The sequence below is a fragment of the Malaclemys terrapin genome, chromosome 7 (genome assembly GCF_027887155.1).
Source record: "Malaclemys terrapin pileata isolate rMalTer1 chromosome 7, rMalTer1.hap1, whole genome shotgun sequence".
NCBI lineage: Eukaryota > Metazoa > Chordata > Testudines > Emydidae > Malaclemys > Malaclemys terrapin.
Window position 1 is genome coordinate 15,224,139 of NC_071511.1, and position 17,326 is coordinate 15,241,464.

The 17,326-nt window shown below is 41.1% G+C and overlaps 1 protein-coding gene across 3 annotated transcripts in view; it reads left to right on the top strand.

Annotated features, from left to right (window-relative positions):
* Positions 1-17,326, top strand: part of ITPR1 (inositol 1,4,5-trisphosphate receptor type 1) — a 246,665-nt gene that overhangs the window by 67,035 nt on the left and 162,304 nt on the right. For all 3 annotated transcript variants that reach the window (XM_054034479.1, XM_054034481.1, XM_054034482.1), the window contains exons 5-6: positions 13,456-13,571; positions 16,816-16,902. In XM_054034479.1, the coding sequence (XP_053890454.1) occupies positions 13,456-13,571; positions 16,816-16,902 (203 nt within the window). The remainder of the gene's footprint in view (positions 1-13,455; positions 13,572-16,815; positions 16,903-17,326) is intronic.

The window sequence follows — 17,326 nt, forward strand, 5'->3', positions numbered from 1 at the left end:
TAATTAAAATGTTGGTGCTGACCTTGTTGTTTATTCTCTGAGATAGCTAAAAATGTAGTTGGATACCTTTCCTTTCCTCTTGTAGAAGAGAAAAGAGAAACTAAGGCTATATCTACACAACCACTTACGTTGGCAAAACTATGTTGCTCAGGGGAAGTTTAGGATTGAAATTAGACGAAGGTTTCTAACCATCAGAGGGGTGAAATTTTGGAACAGCCTTCCAAGGGAAACAGTGGGGGCAAAAGACCTCTCTGGCTTTAAGATTAAGCTAGATAAGTTTATGGAGGGAATGGTTTGATGGGATAACGTGATTTTAGTCAATTAGTCAATAACGTGCCATCGCTGGTAAATAGTATCAATGGTCAATGAGGGTCTGGCTGGAGAATCTTGCCTGCATGCTCGGGGTTCTACTGATCGCCATATTTGGGGTTGGGAAGGAATTTTCCTCCAGGGTAGATTGGCAGAGGCCCTGGAGGTTTTTCGCCTTCCTCCGCAGCATGGGGCAGGGGTCGCTAGCTGTAGGATTCTCTGCGACTTGAAGTCTTTAAATCACGATCTGGGGACTTCAACAGCTGAGTTAAGGGAAAGTGGGTGGGTCAGCTTTTGTGGCCTGCATTATGCAGGAGGTCAGACTAGATGATCATAATGGTCCCTTCTGACCTTAAAGTCTGAGTCTATGAGGGGTGTGGGGGAAACCTGCTCCACCCCCACCAAGCAACATAAATTTCGCCAGCATAAGTGGTAGTGTGCACAGCGCTATGTCGGCGGGAGAATTTCTCTTGCTGACATATCTACCACTGCTCGTTTGAGGTACTTTAATTATGTCAATGGGAGAGCTCTCTCCTGTGAACATGGAGCCACTATATGAAAGCTCTTACAGCAGCGCAGCTGCATAGATACAGCTGTGCCGCTGTAAGGTCTCTAGTGTAGACCTAGCCTAAAATAAGTTATCCAAATCTACTGTAATGTTTAAACAAACAAAAACCAAGAAATCCCTTGTTTTTAAATGGGAAGAATTTATTTCTATCAGTAAGTAACTCTATCTTAATATTGTACTTCCCTTGTCCAGTAAAATTTATACCATCCTGTGCAACAGTGTCAATGTATGGCAGTCCAGGATTCACAGTGCATCTTAGACATTTAGGGCTCACTCCTGTGACGTGCTGAGCGTCTTGTCTGGGATGCCGAGCACCTCCTGGCAGCTTCTTAAAGGAGCGAGCCCCTGGTAACCTCATAGCCCACATCAGAAGATGATGGTGCATTGTTTAGATTGATAAGACTCGAAGGGACCACTGTAGTCATCTAGTCTGACCTCTTGCATAACACAGGCCATGGGCCTTCCCTGAATTAATTCCTGTTTGATCTAGAGATATATTTCATTTATTTATTTTTTACAAAATTGTACTTTAATGAAAACATAGCTTAGGCTCCAGCAGCCTGGGAGAAATGCCTTCTGGCCCCTGCTTGGCAGCCCTTGCTTCCGTTCATGGTTTCTGAACATTTGTTCTTCCCATTTGCAATCCACTCTAGTAAAACTGGCGCATTCACATTTCTGTTATCCAGCTGTCTGACTTTTTTGAAAGATACAACATGGGTCTGTTTTTTTTTTTCTGGCTTTTAGCTTTCACTTGCCTTATTTGGTAAAGCATTGCTTTTAGCTGTTCCTGGAAGGGGCTGTTTAACTAGTTTAGGGACTATTTTCCACTTTCGTTTTTGATCTCTAAAGCTATAGAACTTTCAGCTGCAGCGAGGCCAGAATTTAACTCCTCATGGCTGTGAACCTGGGGTGCTGTGGATTGTAGGAGTGCTTGGTATGAAGACCTCTTTTTAGTGTAAACCATGTTAGGCTGACACCGCACAGCAGGGCTGATGTTTACAGTCAATACTTTTTAACGTAAACTTCTTTGTGCACTTTGGAACACAAAAGAATTTTTTTTTTTTTTAGCTCTGAAACGACATAATGGGGGGGCTGGCCCAGTCTTAGTTACTTGCATGCTCTAGTGGACTCTTGGGTGCTCCATTCCTGAGACGGGGAGTGGCTTGCACCCTTAAATGATCTTGGACGTATCCGAGCAGCAGCATCTGATAGGTTTCAGCAGGAGTATTTTCTCATGCTCAGCCCAAAGAGTGCTGGTTGCTGGAGAGATTTTGGAGAGAGATAGTTGGGCCTCCATGAAGGCTGTGGAAAACTCAAGCAGAGAATTGGCTGGGGATCGGAGGTGGGGTGAAGGGCAAAGCTCTACTTATTTTTTGTTTTTTCTACCTGTTGCTTTCCCAAGTCTAACACACAGCCCATTTTCGACTGAATGTGCTAGTTTTGCTCCTTGTATGGAAGCATAGCACAGCGGAGTGCAGCAGCATTATTGTATTCCACTCACCTCCAGGCTGTTGTCTTCTAAAATTAAGCCAAGACTGTCCACATCTGGCACGTTTCCTCCTCTGCGCTGCTGGCATCTATCAAATGATGCTGCTTGACTCTGTCCAAGATTATAAGATATATCTTTTTATCATAAACTTGTTGACAACTGTGCTGCACACATGTCTTGCCGGATGTTGTATTCTCCACCCTGTGAAGCATCGGGTGTGTCTGTGGTGTTGGTAGTGTAACTTCTTATGACCTGAAAGTCCTTTGTGGGCTGTGTGGAGGAGAGGAGAAGTGGTGGTACAGGAGTAGTGATGTGGTTACCTTTAAAGAAGAAGTAGGAAGGCCATAAGCCTCAAGTGTGGGGGACAGCACAGCCATGGAGAGGTGAAGGTTGTTTTGTTTTCTGGGACACCCTGAGGGGCACTTTAAAGAACTTCTCATATGGAAGATGTTGTGCACCACAGTCACATTAGACTTACCAGTTATTAATGCATCTGATTCAGTTTCATCTTCTCTTAGGAAGTTCCTTCCCTCCCTCTCCCCTCTCCATTTCCATAATGATATGAGGTGTTTGAGTTCCCTCTGTTTATTTTTATTTTGTTGTAATGGCCAAATTCGTATTTTAAAAACAGAACTATTAAGCTACTTGTTGGAAATATTGGCCTTTGGTTTTCCACTATTCTTTTAGTAGTGGTGGCCAATCTTAGTTTCTTATGACTCACAACAAAGGACTCTTAAATAGACACAATTTTTATTACTGTGCTCAGTTACTTCAGCTCTGACTGTCAATAACATAATCAGACTCTCTTTAAACTGCTTAAAAGGGACATGCTATTAGGCTGCAATTGAGATTTGATCTACTTTTTTTTGCTGTGCTTATACCCTCTGTGTAACAGCCCCCCTTTCCTCATCCAGTATAAACCCTCCCGCTTCAGTGCTGTTTTTTAATTAAAGAATTCAGTGGCAGCACTTGTGAGCAAAAGCTCTGTAGCAGAAGAGCAAGCAAAGTGGAGGAAGTAAAGAATTAAATGTGAGACTGGAATCTAAGGGGCCAGACAGTGGAAAATTAAAATGAAATGATAAGTAAACTAATTGGCGAATGCCCCTCCTTGTCAATAATCCCCCACCCCAAACCCTACAGTATGGATTGAACAAAAGACCTCCAAGGTGGTGAGAAAAGAATGTGCTCACCACAGCCTCTGTGCAGGAGCGTCCTTGTCCAGTTGGCCAGAAGAAAAGGGGTGTTGCCCTATAAGTCCCCCCCCCTCCCCACACACACACACACGTACATTGGGACAAGAGAGGGATTTGGGGGAAGTTCACAGGGATGGGCAGGAAGCAGCTGGTGCCATGTCGGGGAGGGTCATTGCCCTTCCTGCTGACCAGAAGAATGGGGGGAGGGGATTTATATCCTATACAGACCCCAAGAAGCCCTCTTTTACAGGGACTGGGCTGACAGCACCTACTCACCCATGAAATTTACACAAGGAGCAGGTTTTCTCATGACTACTGTGGACATTACATGAGTCCCCGTTTACCTTGGAGGCTGGGAAGGAATTTTTCACTCACTGCCAGATTATCTGAGTAAGGGTAGGTTGGTATTTTTTCCCCCACCTTCCCCACAGCAGATCTGGACCCCGTGGGGTGGAGAGGGGCGGGGAAGGGGAGGCGGTTAGATTATACCGTCACAATTTAACATATAAAACTCGTGATAGATGTCCAGTGCATATTCTCCTTATTTGGGGGAATACAGTTACTAGATAAAATGAATTGGAAAAAGATTTGAAGGAAAGCTTCTTGTAGGGGAATTGAGGAAAGGGAAGTTGGAACTCCTATGTCTGGAACTGCGGGGAGCTGACCACCCACCCCCTTTTATGGCCCCTTTTCCCTTTATGCAAGGGGAGGGTGGCGAGGGCCCAACAACGGGATGGCTGGGACCAGGTTGGTGATTATGTGTAAATGGAAATGATGGTGACCTGCATCATAACATTTATTGCAGGTTACTCCCAGATATTGTAAATGAATAAAGCTGTGGCCTAATTAAACCACATCCATTGCATCTTGTCTTTCTTTTATTGTGGCTGGCCAGTGTTGCAAGGTTCATATTTAAGACTGCTGTCTTGTGCCTTGGAATGGCCTAATTTATGAAAACGGTTATGTAGCAGCCTTCTTGACTGCCTAGGTAATGAAGAGCAACCTGAATTGGGAAATGGCAACGTTAAGGTGATGACAGATGATGAAAACCAAGGAAAGTCCATTAAAGTACGTGAAGTTGTGGAATCTGTCCATGAAACATCTACTATGCGATTCCTTGTGTTCTGCCAAAAACATACGTTGTTATGTTTTGATTGGGTATTTCAATTAATAATTTAGCTTGGTGAACAAACACAAAAGCTGTAGGTTGTTTTTTGAGCAATTTATGCAAATTAGTCATTGTGAATTAGTTTTTTGGTTTTTGGTTTTAATATCCATCTTTGTTCCTCACTTGCATTGGGCATTAGAAGGATCTATGGTTGATTTTGGTTGACTTCCCAGATCCTGGAATCTGGGGGGTTAACTTGAATCACTTTGACTGTTCTAATTTGATTTTGTGTAAACTAACTCCCACTGTTCATAGTCTGTTCTTAAGGGTATCTGGCATACTCATCATAACATCCTTTGTACTGGTTCTCAGCAAGCAACATGCTGTGTTTTTGTTTCTTTATATAGCTTATGTTCCTCACTATGAAGTCACCAGTCTCAGATGACTTTGCTGTTTCTCGGTGTCCCTTTTGGTGCTACCTCTTGAAAGCTGGTTGCCCTTGAGTCTGATTCTCTGTCAAGTTTTTCAAGTATGAATCAAGTATGTAGCCGTGTTAGTCCGTATCCACAAAAACAACGAGGAGTCCGGTGGCACCTTAAAGACTAATAGATTTATTTGGGCATAAGCTTTCATAGGTAAAAAAATGACTCTTCAGATGCATGGAGTGAAAATTACAGAAGTGTTTTTTTTCCCACGGAAGTTTATGCCCAAATAAATCTGCTAGTCTTTAAGGTGCCACCGGGCTCCTCATTTTTTTTTTTTTTTTTTCCCCCCAAGTATGAATAGATCAGTACTTGTTCTCCCTTCTGCTGACATCGCATCTGCTTATGTATCTGGAGCTGCATGAATCACCTTCATTTGCCATCCTTCTCTTGTGATGGGACTCAAGTGGTTTGCCCTTTTTCTATCCATGTTTTCTTTTGGGGCTGGTTTGAGTTATCTCTCACATCACGCTGTATCTCAGGTTACTAAATGATCCTCTGTCTTGTCAAAGCAGAAACCAGCTTGCTGCTTGTATGCCTAGAGGCCTTTATTGAGAAGTAAAAATATTTACACACGATCTGCACTCAACTGCCTTGCGTTCTTCAGCAGAAGTTTATTTTCGTAGTTATTTCACAATATCTCTTTTGTTGGAATCAGATTAGGGCCAAGGCCTTTTGCTAGCACTGGTTTGCAGTGCCCTGTTGCTGAGCTAATGTAGTGAGCATCCCAGGCTCCGTAGTGCTCATATCTAGTAATCACTAACAGTTTATCGCTTACCAACCATCTCCCAGGTGTGTCAAATTTCCTTATTTGTTTGAACTGACTCTGCTGCTGCCTTGCTCGTTTGAGCTCCAATACACCATCCAACAAAGTTGCTAATGCTAACAGTGCTGGCTTCTATACTGGTAAGACTTCAAAAAATTAGGTGGCAGCTTCCGTGAGCATAAACTGTGGCAGAGGAGAAATGGCATGAGGCTGGTTGCCCCGTGTCTCCTCGGTGTCCGCTGTGGGTGGTTATCTCTGGCTTAGTTGTACAAAACAATTAAAATGTGTCCAGGATATCCTTTATAGTCTTTCAGTTGAACTGTGGTGAAGAGGGGTATATGTTGGTGAGATGTATTACTGAGTGGCTTCCTTTATTTTAAAAGATCGAGTTGAAAGCTCTGAAGCCATGCAAGATACTTGGCTGCTACATGCTGTTAAATAACATGGTTTTCAGAGCAGCATAAACCCCTCATATATATTGTCAAGTAATTAATCTAGCACTATTGAATTCTGAATGCTGGGTGATCTGGCAGTGACACGGGGAATTAAACTGCAGGTCCTCATCATTTAGAATATAAATATGCTTCCACTGGCCTGTACATAAATTTTTTCAAGTCATTGCCTTGCCTTTAGTGGGCTGGGATGCTGAGCATTTTATTTATTTTATTTATTTATTTATTTATTTATTTAATGCCTCCTAGGAAGAAAACATTTTTGAAATGTTTTGATGCCACCTTACCTGCTAGAAAAGCTTGTTTTGGGGCATGCAACCCCAAACCAGAAAGGGAAAAGGCAAGTTTTCCCTTGACAAAGACAGTAATTCTTTCAGTGGAAGCAGATGTTTTTTCTGCATGGAAATCCATAAAAGTTTAATACTTTGCATTTGTCTATAGCCCATTTTATGCTAAGTTCTCTGAAGGTCCTTGACTGATGTAGAATCATTTCAAGTCTAGCAAGGCAGAGGTATAGAAGTAGACAATGTAGTAATCAGACCTGGGGTTTTGAGAAGATGGACTTGATCTGAGCGTGAATAAGTTTTGATAATTTGTTCTTCATGCTCCACTGCTTGAAAAGACTTCGCTTTCACTCAGAGATCTTCATTCAGTTTTGAACATAAATGGATTTTTATCTGTTGATATGCTGTTTATATATTTAAGTTATGAAAATTTCACAGGCAGTAGTTTTGAGACGGTAGAGTTGCTTTCTGATTTGTCAACTTAAATTTTTCTATCTTTTCCTTTTTAAAGCTTTTTTTCCTTAAAAAAATAAATTTAAAGTTCTTTCAGTAATAGCTAGTGTGAATAAACTCTGGCCTCAGGAACTGAAGAGGGTGAAGGGAAACTGTTAAAATTCACTAGGGAACTGTTAATTTTCTTTTAATTTTAGTAACTCTCTCTATAATAGGAGTTCAATTGATTTTTATCAAGAAATGAGGAAACAGCTATGTTGGTATGAAATGCTCAGCAATTCTGTAGCTGACTTACTCAAGTATTTCATATTTCATAGATTTCCTGTTTGAAAGGCTTTTGATATTTTTTTTTTTTTTTTTTTTTTGAGGGGGAGGAATAGTTTTTAGTTGCAGTAGTTTTTGGAGAGTATCCATCGTACATAAAGGATCTTATGAAACACTTTCCTTTTGCCTTGGTCAAACTGTTCTGGGTGCTCTACTTCAAAATAATCAAGCAAACAATTAACAAAAATATGTAGAGATGGCCCCTTAAAAGCCTAAAGTAGTTGTGGCCATTTGCAAAAATGGTGAGTGAGGTAGTAAATATACCCAGCCTGGGCCAAACTAAAATATTTCCATAATCTTCATGGAAGGGACATGGACTGAAACCCAGGGGAGCAGAACCCATGCCATTTGGGCCCACTAGCACTAAAACCTGACTGGTCCTTCACTGCCTGCCCTGGATCCATGCCGCTCCCAAAATCAGACGGCACATCCCTGCGGCCCCGCGCCGACTCCGCAGCTCCCATTGGCCAGGAACTGCGGCCAATGGGAGCTGGAAGGGCAGTGCTTGTAGGCCCGGGCAGCGCGCGGAGACTCCCTGCTCCCCGCAGGGATGTGCTGGTCGCTTATGGGAGCAGCACAGGGCCAGGGCAGGCAGGGAGCCTGTCTTAGACCCGCAGTGCCACCGCCCGAGGTACGCGCCTCCCAGACGGAGCCTACATCCTGCACCCTCTCCTGCACCCCTACCCCAGCCCAGATCTCCCTCCTGCACCCAAACTTCCTTCCAGAGACCTCATCCCCTCCCGCATTCCTACCCCAGCCCGGTGAAATTGAGTGAAGATGGGGAGAGCAAGTGACAGAGGGAGGGGGGTGGAGTGAGCGGGGTGGGACGTTGGGGCAGTGGGTGGGGGCAAGCGCATTTGGGTTTGTGTGATTAGACAATTGGCAACCCTAGCTCAAGTGGATGAAGTCTACATCATGGATCCAAGGTTCCAACGTTGCTGATGAGCCATTTGGGTGGCAGTATGATGTCATATGATTGAATTTATGTTTTCGTTTGCTTTTTCAAAACCCTAGGTGCAAAAAAATTCCTCTGTTTTATAGAATATTATTAAGGCTCAAAGTCAAGCACTCAGAAGTTAGGAAATGCCAGAATTAATGTTGCCTGTGCAACCTTACTTTGGTCTCTTTGTGCATATACATTAAGACAGTCTCTAATTACATGATCACGTACTATTTTTTTCCCCATAGGACCCCTGCCTTACTCAGTGCACAGGATGGACCTGCTCTTGGGATAAGTCAGGGTTAAGTATTGAAGGAGACTGTTGTGGTCTCTAGGACCGTTCCCTCATTTGTCGCTGAATTTGGGAGGTGTGTACCTATTGTGGTTCCAGGGCCTAAGCCTGCTCATAGCTAAAGGCCCTTCCTCTCAACCAAAGAAGTTGGGCAGTGAATCTAGGCCACAAGTAATTGCAGGGGACAACAAATGAAAAAACGGGGATGGGAGTGAAGGTCTTATGGTGAAAATGAGGTAACGAGAAGGGCACATGGAGCAGAGAACCACTGACTGCGTCCACTGTTCATCGAAGGGGGTCAATGGACACCACCCAGAGGAACTTTGCTTGGAGATGTGACTGAACAAGGGAATAGAAATAGGCCCCACAGTCGCAGAGTACCCCTCTGCCTCCAATCTAACTTCTTCCTCTTGGTATGATGGATGGCCATCTGGTCATTGCCAGAAGGAGGTTGACAAGGAGGGCCTGCAACTCTGTGGGGCCAGGGATAGTCTGCCAGGATCAGGAGGTGTGGGAAAAAATCAGCCAGGACCTCAGTAAGAGGTGCTGGAGGAGGGGCTGCAACCTGATGCACTCTATTTAGATGTGCATTAGGGTCTCCTTGGAACATGGTAGTGAATGAAGTAGGGGGATTGCAGGAAGAGAAAAGGATGGTCTCCTGGTTAAGACAGTTGAATGCTGTCCTGGGGAACTGGATTCTATCCTTCCTGCTGACAAACAGTTGTGTGATGCTAGTCAGGTTGCTTAAATCAGTTGTTTCAGAGGTAGTTGCAAATTGTACGGTCCTCATTTTCTGAGTGTCTGACTTGAGACTCTAGAGCCTGATTTGCAGAAGTGCTGAATGCTCACAACTGCAGCTGAAATCAATGGGAGCTGGTCTCTGAACATACAAAGTGCTATATCATACAAAGTGCTGAGTATTCACTCTGAAAAATCAGATCCTAGGCAGTTCAGACTGGACACCCAAATTTAGTAAATAGTTTTTACCTTAATCTCTCTGTGCCTCCTTTCCACGTGTATAAAATGAAGATGATGATGTGCAAATAAATACATATTTGGGAAGAACTCCGATACTGTGAGTGCTACTGAAAGGCCCATTAGGAAATTAATAATTCTGTTTTTAGAGCGGACATGGATTAATATGCCTAAAATTTTAGCAACAAATTAAACAAGGAGAAAACAAAATACTGAATAGTTGCTCATTAAATAAGTGCTATCCTTTCTGAGCACTGAATGAGGCAGGGCTCCTGTGGGGGGAAAAATAGAATGTGGTCATATAATTAAAGCTATTATGATGCATATGAACAAAGGGGAGAGGTGAATTAAGGTTGCACACGAAAGCTTATGCTCAAATAAATGTTAGTCTCTAAGATGCCACAAGTACTCCTGTTCTTTTTGCAGCTACAGACTTACACGGCTGCTACTCTGAAACCTTAATTCTGGCATTTCCTAACTTTTGAGTGCTTGATTTTGTAACCTTATTGCTCTTTTAATGTAATTTTGGTGTGTATTTATATTTATCACCAAGGCCAGCAGAGTAATCTAGTGAGAGGAAGTCAATAATTTGTTAGTCTCTAAAGTGCCACAAGTACTCCTGTTCTTTTTGTCAATATCTGGGAATGGTCATGATATCTTTTGGGGACATTGCTAAATGTGGGGGAAAGCATCACCAGAGAGTGCAACAATGCAAAACTCTCTCACCCATTGCCCTTGCAGTGTTGGTATCCTCTGTGAAGGAATTTTTGGATATGGAGAATTTCCACCCTCAGTCCCTGGAAAACCGTAATCTTGCTGCTTCAACCTCTTAATTAGTGTCTCCCCTTCCACTGAGTCAATTACAATCTCTTTGTTTTAGTCACCAGCACAGAAAACTATAACAGGTTCGGTTGCTTAATAGAAGATTTCCCCCCCCCCCCCCCCGAATGACTCAAAGTATGATAAAGATTTATCCAAGGGGAAAGAGGGCTTTATGTGGCAGGAAACTGGGAACTTTTGCTAAGGATTCTGTTTTGACTTCTGCCAATAATTCAGGCTATGTCAACATCTGGAGCTGGGGTGTGATGCCTAGCTTGCATAGGCGTACTCATGTTAGCTTTGATGTGAGCCTGCATGCTAAAAATAGTGGTGTAGCCATGGCAGCATAGGTAGCAGCAGCAGTGGCAGGTGCTATCAGCTCTGAGTATGTACCATAGGCTTCAAGTGGGTTTTTACTCAGGGTGGCTTGCATCGTACCACCACTGTCCATGCTACTATGGCTACCCTACTGTTTTTAGCATGCTATCTCAGATGAGAAATAGTGTGGATATATCTACATGAGCTGGGAATCCTACCCCTAGCTCATAGTGTAGACGGAGCCTCTTTGTGCCTCCATTTGTGGACCTTTAAAATGGATATAATTGTCTGCTTTTCAGGAGTGTTGAGGTTTTTAATTCTTGTTTGACAAGTGTTTTGAGATCTTTATGTTCCACAAACACTTGTACTGTAATGGATTGCATTGTGTTGAATACTGCCACAATCATAACTGCTCTTCTGTACTGTTAGCCATGACTGATAGACAGTTAGGACATAGATAAATATAAAATTTCAAGGTTCATAGACTCATGCAGTTTAGAGATCCCAGTGCCGTAAAATCTTTCAGGTCAGGGTGTAATCCCTGGATAAAATACATCCATATTAGAATGATTTTGTATTTGGCTGGTGGTCGGCAAATAAGGCTATGTTTACCTCAAGCACTTAAGAATTAGATTTCACAAAACAAATATTCAAATAGGAGGGTCAAGTGCTTTTAATGTTTGCTTTAGATTTCTAGCTTTTTAAATAGACACAGAATGTGGGCATATTTTGCATTATTTTTCCCTCCATTGCATCATGTGTTTCTATTTCAGTGGTCAAGGTCAAATGTTTCTTTTAAGAAAAAGAAAACACTACTGAGGGATTTATTTTGCTGACATCCATTTTAAAGTTCAGCTTGACTTCAAAATACAACACTTCTGGCTTCGGAAATGCACTTATTCTGTGACTAAAGACAGTGTGTGATTAATTCTGCTGTGCAATGCTGTGTGTTAATTGCTGGCACTGTGTGAACTGGTGGCTTAAGCAGAAATAGAAATTCTTATTACAGGTGTGTTGCTTACAATGCATAGTTTTAGTTGAAAGTACCAACTTACAATGGCTTTTAAATCCTGTTCTCTGCTGTCAAACTCCATGTATCATTTTTATGTAAATTAAAAATGCAACTCTCTGGGAAAGAACATAACTTGAAAGCTTAGGGCACACTGCATTTCTCACATTTGTTATGCATCTGAAGGCTATGAATCAGTAGTTAAGTGGCCGTATGAATTGATGTACTTGAGTCCTTTCTAGTGCCCATATCAGGGCATATCCCCAAATTAGCTCAATATGACTTTACTTCATTTCTTAGTCTAATGAACCACCATTTGGCCACCTAGTGTGTACCTTGTTCCAGCCTAGTTCTGAAAATTGGGTTCATTGTGTTGCCCTCCACTTGTGCTACTAGTTCTCTGTGTTTCTTGAAGTTTCCTATTAATTTCATCCAGGTGTTGTGTCTGCAGTGGCTATAAAAGATCTCAAATGAAGTTAAATGACTAAACTTGCAGTTGGTTTATCTTCTTTCTCCAGGGGATTAGCTCACATATTCCATTAGGTTTCCCTGTGGAAATAGACTCTACAGTCTACAGAATAGACTCTAAGATGGGTATTCCCTTAACTATCTAGCTTTCCAATTCCATTACTCTTCTGTATGAATACAATGGTTGCCTTTAAAATCATTATATAACTAGCAGCCTCATTTTTATTTCCACATAATTGTCAAAGAGATGTCCAGAATACCTGTCTTTGCATTTGGCTATTAAACTTCTGTTACTTTACTTCAGGCACTAAATTTGAATAGCTTAATTTAATTTTTGCATTGTCAGTTGCTAAGCAACTGACAAGAGAAAAAAGTGCAGCTAATTTAGTTCTTTTACTGATCAGTTAGCTTCTCATTAATATAGAAACTTATTTGTAACATGGCTAATCAGCTGTCAAACCCAGTTTTTGCAAGGCAAAATGTTTTCTAAACAGTGTCTAGGAAATTAGTAAAAGATACTTCTCCTGTATGATCCGCAAGTTTCTTGCTTTGGTGCCCAGGTACCAGTGCTTCACTAGGAATGTTACACTCGGAATATCTAGACTGACACACTTTTTTCCATGCCGTGGTCAAGAAGACAAGGCAGGGGACCGAGTCTACTGCTGACGTGCTGTGTGACCTTGGAAATGTCACTTTACTTGTCTTTTTGCTTCAGTTGCCCAAGCTGTGCAGTATGGATAATGAAACTTATCCACCATTGGAAAGCATTTTTTGATCCAAGATCAAAAGTCCTGTTATGGAGAGGAGGTGTTATTATTGTGAATGTTTAAATATGTTGATTCTGAAGACTTGTCTGCCTATTTGCATTGGAAAAGCTTGAGAAACTTTACCTAGCTGAATCACTGACTGAAATTCCCCTTTTCACAAGGTAGCATTTTTGGCAGGAATTGGTTAAGTTTCAGCTTTCTCTGGTCTTGCTTTACAAATCTGGCAGCACCATTTTTATTTTTTAAACCATTCATGGGGCAACATTGCTGTCACCCAAAAAAGCATCGCAGTCTGAGATTTAGATCTTTCCTGGAATCTGTTTTGTAAACCTTTCCCTGTAGCTGAAATGTTTGGACAATATTAAAAGTTAAAGGGGGAAAAATGGATAATTCTGAATGGCTAAAGCAGTCTCTCTATTTATTTCCTATATTTTTGTAGATTGCCTGTTTAAGCTATGCCCTATGAACCGGTACTCTGCACAGAAGCAGTTCTGGAAAGCAGCAAAACCAGGAGCTAACAGCACTACAGATGCAGTGCTACTCAATAAACTACATGTAAGTATTAACGTTGGTAGGCTGCAGTGAAGTCAATGGAGCTATGGTAATTTACACCACCCGAGGATCTGGCCCATTAAGTTGAGTGGGACTGCTCATGTGGGTATTGCTACAGAAGATTAATGAGATCCAGTCCCCTGTGTTGTTAGGCCCCAGATTTCATCTCCCATATGTGTTTTCAAACTTTTATCTAATTTAATTATCTGTGATGGCTGCCCTTACTGAAACAAGCTTGCATGTGTATTCAGCAGTTAAAACTTGGTAAGAGAACAGTTTTCAGTTTTAAATTTCTAAGAAATTGCTTTGAGTAATTTAACTACTGTATGTTGACAGCATCTGCTTTAGTGCTAAATAAACTATATTTACCTTAAAATTATATGGCTGGAGCACTTCACGTTAAAATTACAAGTCCAAATATTTTTAGTCTATCAAAGCCCGTGTTAAGCCTACAGTACTCTAAACTATAAAGCACCCCTGTAGGAAAATATCACTTGCAGAAAGCCATGTGTTGGCCCTACTCCTTTGTTGCACAAAGACCAAGTGTTTGCCTCAATTTTTTCTTAAAGCTATGATTTTAACTTTATGCTTGTGAAGTATTAACTCTACAAACAACTTTACAAGTCTCCCACCCCACTCCCAAACTAAATAATCACAAGAGTAGAAGTCAGCTGTAAGTATAAAGTAACAAATGCTGCTGATTATTTTTCTAAAGCCCACAAAGTAAACAAATAGATGATATGTCCTAAACTGTCAGTAGTGTAGAGGGAGAGAAAAACCCTTGCAATGGTGCTAGGTAACTGTGGGCTGTCACTTTTGTGCCATAATTGATTTTCTTTCTTTTTAATATAATCAATTCAGATACTTAAGCCCTGATTCTGTTCTTTTGAAACAGGCCAAAGTCCCATTGTGGTCAGTCTCTATTCCCCTGTCAAGTGAACCGGGTAGTCTCTCAATGATACATCACAGTGAAGAAACATTTACACAGTAAATAGCCAAATTTTACTATTCCAGTATAAATGAAGAAAGATTTAATGGCTCATTTTGAATCACCATTACATGCTGGGTAAAGTACAGGGCGTGTGCAAAATTGTCATCTTTTAAACCCACTCAATTTCACTGAAGGGTAGAATTTGGTCCTGTGTGCGCATTTGATTCATAGTCCATAACTTAGTTCGCTCCCGACTGTATGAAACTCATGGGCACTTGTGTCAATTTAAACATGTAATGAAAGCACAGAAGGTACTGGAACAATTCTATTGTCCTAATATTGTTGCAGGGCAAAAAATATCTATGTTCAACTGGTGCCTTCCATTTTCTACTCTGTTTTTTGATCAGTTCATGGTCATCTTTAATGAAACATTGGTGACCCATGATTTATACTTAATCACTTGCCATTTTTGGCTTGTATTTGTCCACTGTTGGAATTTATTATCGACTATTCTGGAGAACCCAATGCTGAGGTCAGGTTATTTTAAGTTAATACCATTTAAGGGATTTAGAAATCTGGGACACTTGACTTTGACTGGTATCAAACATCAGTGCTATTTGAAAAGCTGACATCTAGTGGTCAGTAAATAAAATTTGTTCCTTCCAGTGTGTTGACATATGCAGTGTTGTCTGTTCACTTTAAGCTTTTGGAATATACTTGAACTTAACTTGTTTCTTCACTTGTACCTATATGCAATGGATCCCTTTGCTCTATTAATGTAAATGTAGGGACCAATTCTGCATGATACATGTCTTCCACTTCCATTGATGTCCTGGGGACTAGAGGGCTCTCAGGGCCTTGCGGAATTGGGCCCAAAGTTAATATCCAATTTCAAGAAACCTTTTCACTGTAGAATAATCTGAAATCTAGCAGTCCCAATGTTGGATCTTTAAGCATTTTAAATTGTCCTGCATCATATTGTTTGTACTGAAATGTACAGTTACACTTGAGATGCTCATGGAGAAAGCCAGTTGTCCTACTCAGCATATCTTCTAACAGAAATGACTTAAGATACATGGAGTTATAAAGAAGCAAAATTATTTTCTACCAACACATGGCTCACTGTTGCTCTTTGATACGCTGAAGCCTATTGTCTCCCATTGCATTGCCTACAGGTAACTGAGCACAAGTGAGTTCTAAGGTGGTTGCAGAACTTTTGAGAACTAAAATAGTTGATGCATAGACTTCCTAAATGCATGATACCTCATTTAAAATCATCCTCTGACATCCGATTTAAATGAATTCTTCCCTATAATCTGTATTTTCTCTGGTCTTGGTGTAAGGTGAACCAGTACACCTTTACAAAACAAAGCGTCTTGAAAACAACATGAAACAACTCTTGAAAATAAAATGAAAATCAAGAGGAAAGCAGTACGGTAGAGTAACAAACTAGGGCTTTCACAGTGTGGTAGCATTAGGTTATAAATCAGGTTTGGTTTCCTCATATCTTCTTGTGGATGCTTCCATGTGGTTGAAATGTCTGTCTGGTAAAGAGAGTCCCAGGATTAGATAATTATGGATACAGCAGGTTTGAAATTGAAAGGCATTGCAGCAGAGCATATCTAGGGAAGTTTTTTGTGCTGTGCCTGATTCTAGGAAGTACTATCCTATCTCTTACTTTTATGAACTCTGAACTTTCCCTTATTGGGAAGTTTAGAACTAGACAGTCCCTTCTTCCAGTGCTGTATGTAAGTGTCTAGAGAATCCTATTGAATGAAAAGGATGACTATGGTCACCATGAAAAGATTTAATGGATGAGGAGTGAAGAGGGAGATTTGTCTTGTCTTGGCAAAGTAAAATCTAAGTTTTTGGAAACTGCCTGATTACATGGGGACCAAACCTGCAGTTCTTTAGTCCTCATCCTTTATTTTATATTAAAGTTGAGCAGGTGGAAGATTGGATTGCCAGCTTGAATCCCCCTCTTTTCCATCTTTCCTTTTTACCTATTTTCTCATGGCTCAGTTTCCTTTGGAAACTTTTCATCTCGTGTTTTATTCAGAAAGCTTCAGTCAGTTTGAAGTCAAAACATTGACTCCTCAGAGTTGCTGCTTCACTTCAGTATAGTTCAAATAGAACAGATTCAATCATTTTCCTTCCTGAAAATTGTAAAGGATGAAATCTGATCCTCAGCTTCAAATGGTTACATTTGTTCCAACTGTATGAAGTACCTTGATGTTTTATTACAGTAAGTAATTGCCAGCACTGTTTGTTTATAACAACACTTTCTATCTCCACAATTTCCTTCTTAAATTTCAGCATGCAGCAGATTTGGAGAAGAAACAGAATGAGACTGAAAACAGGAAACTGCTGGGAACGGTTATCCAGTATGGCAATGTTATCCAGGTATGCGGTGGCCCTGTTCACGCTGTGTACTCTGTAAGACATAGCTCTGTAGGGTTTTACTTGAACCACCAAGGTACAATTATACTTCCAAAATAGTGGAATTCCGGTATCAGTGTGTTGTCTTGCAAGCCATGACAGGGTTATCCAGAAGCATGGTACTCTGAAGAAAGAACTACATTTATGGTTTTGTGTGCTGTGAGAGATTCTAAAATGGAGGCATTTTTATCTTGCTATGAAAGTTGCCTTTTTAAGAGCACCATCTGAATGCTTTAAACTAGAATACTCTTCATTCATTTGCCTGGCCTTGACCTGGCCATGTGATAGATGGCAAATACACAGTGGTGTACAATTCTGTAGAACTTCTTTCATTTTATCTTCACTTTATCCCCCAAATGCTGTACAGCACCATATAGTAAACCCAGTG